Source organism: Solanum verrucosum, unplaced genomic scaffold (assembly GCF_900185275.1).
Source record: "Solanum verrucosum unplaced genomic scaffold, falcon-dt-bn FXZP01000594.1, whole genome shotgun sequence".
NCBI lineage: Eukaryota > Viridiplantae > Streptophyta > Magnoliopsida > Solanales > Solanaceae > Solanum > Solanum verrucosum.
This window is the reverse complement of record NW_026020468.1, coordinates 180,307-182,911: the sequence shown is the minus strand read 5'-3', so window position 1 is coordinate 182,911 and position 2,605 is coordinate 180,307. Positions and strand designations below refer to the sequence as shown.

The 2,605-nt window shown below is 32.6% G+C and overlaps 1 protein-coding gene across 2 annotated transcripts; it reads left to right on the top strand.

Moving 5' to 3' along the window:
• The first annotated feature begins 693 nt into the window (after nt 1–693).
• Nucleotides 694–1,744, top strand: LOC125808979 (glycine-rich RNA-binding protein GRP2A-like). Of its 2 annotated transcripts, XM_049488658.1 has the most exons (3): nt 695–810; nt 1,178–1,286; nt 1,362–1,744. In XM_049488658.1, the coding sequence occupies exons 1-3, from the start codon at nt 700–702 to the stop codon at nt 1,553–1,555; spliced, it is 414 nt and encodes a 137-aa protein (XP_049344615.1). In that variant the 5' UTR covers nt 695–699; the 3' UTR covers nt 1,556–1,744. The 2 variants fall into 2 exon arrangements, with proteins under 2 accessions (XP_049344614.1, XP_049344615.1); XM_049488657.1 differs by having other exon boundaries at nt 694–810; nt 1,178–1,744.
• The last annotated feature ends 861 nt before the right edge of the window (nt 1,745–2,605 follow it).

Genomic DNA, 2,605 nt, shown 5'->3' with positions numbered 1-2,605 from the left:
CCTAAATTCTAAGAAAATAGATAAATACCCTTTCTGATCATTGAGGCATGCCACATCAGCGGGATGAAGATACTCCTTTATTATATATATGACATGATTGATATATTTTTGATAGTTTTCACAACTTATGAGAGTTGTAATATAAATATACTACAACTCATGTTCAATTCTACTTTTTATTAAACTAAAATTGGATCAATAAGTATTGGTAGCTTTGTAATAGTGTATTTATACTTTGTAGTTTTGTTATGAATTTTTATTTATTTGGTATAAATTATATAAAGAATCGATATAATTTTGATAATTTTGTTAAAATCTTGAAATGTCATTGAACTATGAAAAATTATCTAAAAAAGTTATTAAACTTTATTTTGTATCAATAAAATCACCCAAATTACATATCAAAACATGATTTTATATCATTAGTTCATCTCAGATGAACAAACGGGGTAATTTCTATTAACAGTATGTGATCAAAATGACTGTTAATCAACAGTTTTAAGTTTTAACCAGTGGTAGCCACAAGTAGTTATCCATTAGCGTCGCAATCGGTAACAAACTAGCGCTTCTAGTGCTCCGTGCACATAAAATTAAGGGTGAAAGCAAAAAAGTAGTCTCCTTGGCCTATAAAAGGCAGCATTTTGTACCCAGAAAATGCACATCAGCTCATCTTGTCTAGTGAATTAAAATTGAAAAAGAATGTCTGCTGAGGTTGAATACAAATGCTTCGTGGGTGGGCTAGCATGGGCTACCAATGATAGAACCCTAGGAGAAGCTTTTTCTCAGTACGACAATGTGGTCGACTCCAAGGTCCATTTGTTGCATAGCAGAGATCAGATCCGATACCATTTTATTTTGGCTTCGTTGATCACCTCATCTCTTTACTCTCTCTGTTACTATGTTACTCTGTTACTGTTACTATTTGTTACTCTTACCCTTATTCCATTCCTTTATACGGTACGTTACGTTGAAGATTAATCGCTTTTAGCTTTTCTAATTGCGTTTTTTTTTCTTTTCAAAATAATTTATGTTCTGATTCATGAAAATCAATTACTAGATCAGTTGTGATTATTTTTGTGTTTATTCATGATCTATGATGTTACAATGCATTTTTAAAAAAATCTGTAATTATGGATCTGAATTCTGATCCTTTTATTTACCGATTTGTTTTTTTCAGATTATCAACGATCGCGAAACAGGTAGATCAAGAGGATTTGGTTTTGTTACCTTTACTGATGAGAAATCCATGAGGAACACAATTGAAGCAATGAATGGCCAGAACCTTGATGATCGTAACATCACTGTTAATGAAGCTCAATCACGCGGAAGCGGCGGCAACAGCGATTTCGGAGGTGGCCGACGGGGTGGTGGTGGCGGATACAATGGCGGTGGTGGATACAATGGTGGTGGCTACGGTCGACGTGAAGGTGGCAATGGTGGTGGTTATGGAGGTGGCCGTGACCGCGGATTTGGTGGTGGTGGTGATCGTTATGGTGATGGTGGATCCCGTTACTCAAGAGGTGGTGGTGCATCAGAAGGAAGCTGGAGGAATTAGGTAGATATAATAAAATTCTGAAATTGGGTTTAATAGTCTAAAATATGTCATAGTTTTGGTTTGGAAACTATGTTTTTGTGTTGGGTTTTTGTTAGTGTTGTGGTTTCTTGCTATTGGCTCGTTATGTTACTGTGAGGGATCTGTGCAAGGTTCAATCATCAAAGTTATAAATGATCAACCCCTTTTCTATTTGGTGTGTATTCGTTTATTCACTCCTCCAAATCAATAGTTAGAATCGAAAAAAAGCTTATTAATTTACAGATTTTGATAACAGTTTAAATTTTTTTTGTTTATCCGGTTATTAATTTTAATAATTTGAAGTTTGTTTTTAACAAGTGAACCGATAATCAATAGTAAATTTATATATTATATTTATGTCATTCAATATATATATATATAGAGTCTTTGTTTCATACTTTTATTTTTGACAGTTTCTCGATTATGCTACAAGGTGTGAGTATTTGTTTTGGAGTAATATGCAATTTGTAAACTTATGTGCATAGTTCATTTGGTTTGTCATACATTTTGTCACCTTGTTTCTTAAATCAATAAACAAACCGATAAACCAATAACTTATATCTTAATAGTTCTATAATGCTCTAAGATACAAACCGATAAGCCTATAAATTTAGCTGATAAACTTCAAAACTGAATCGAACCGACCAATATATATGTCTACTTCACCTTTTTAGTCGATTCCAAAAAGAATAACCCATTTTTATATTTTAGTACTCTCCTTCTGTAACTTTACTTGTCACATTTGAACTTAACACTTTCACTATTAAAAAACAATAATCCACATAATAAAGGTAAAAAATGTAAAAACTATATTATTTTTTCTTAATAGGTTATGTTGTGACGAAAAGATGAAAACGAAAATCTAAAAATAAAGAACACCAAGTTTATTGTGAAAAAATCCTTCAAACCGAAGGTAACACCCATGGGATAGACAAGATAGGAATTGCTTCACGATAATAATAAGAGGGTTACAAATATTCTTGGCTACACAACAAGTGCCAAAATAGAACAAACAATAGCTACACCAACAAA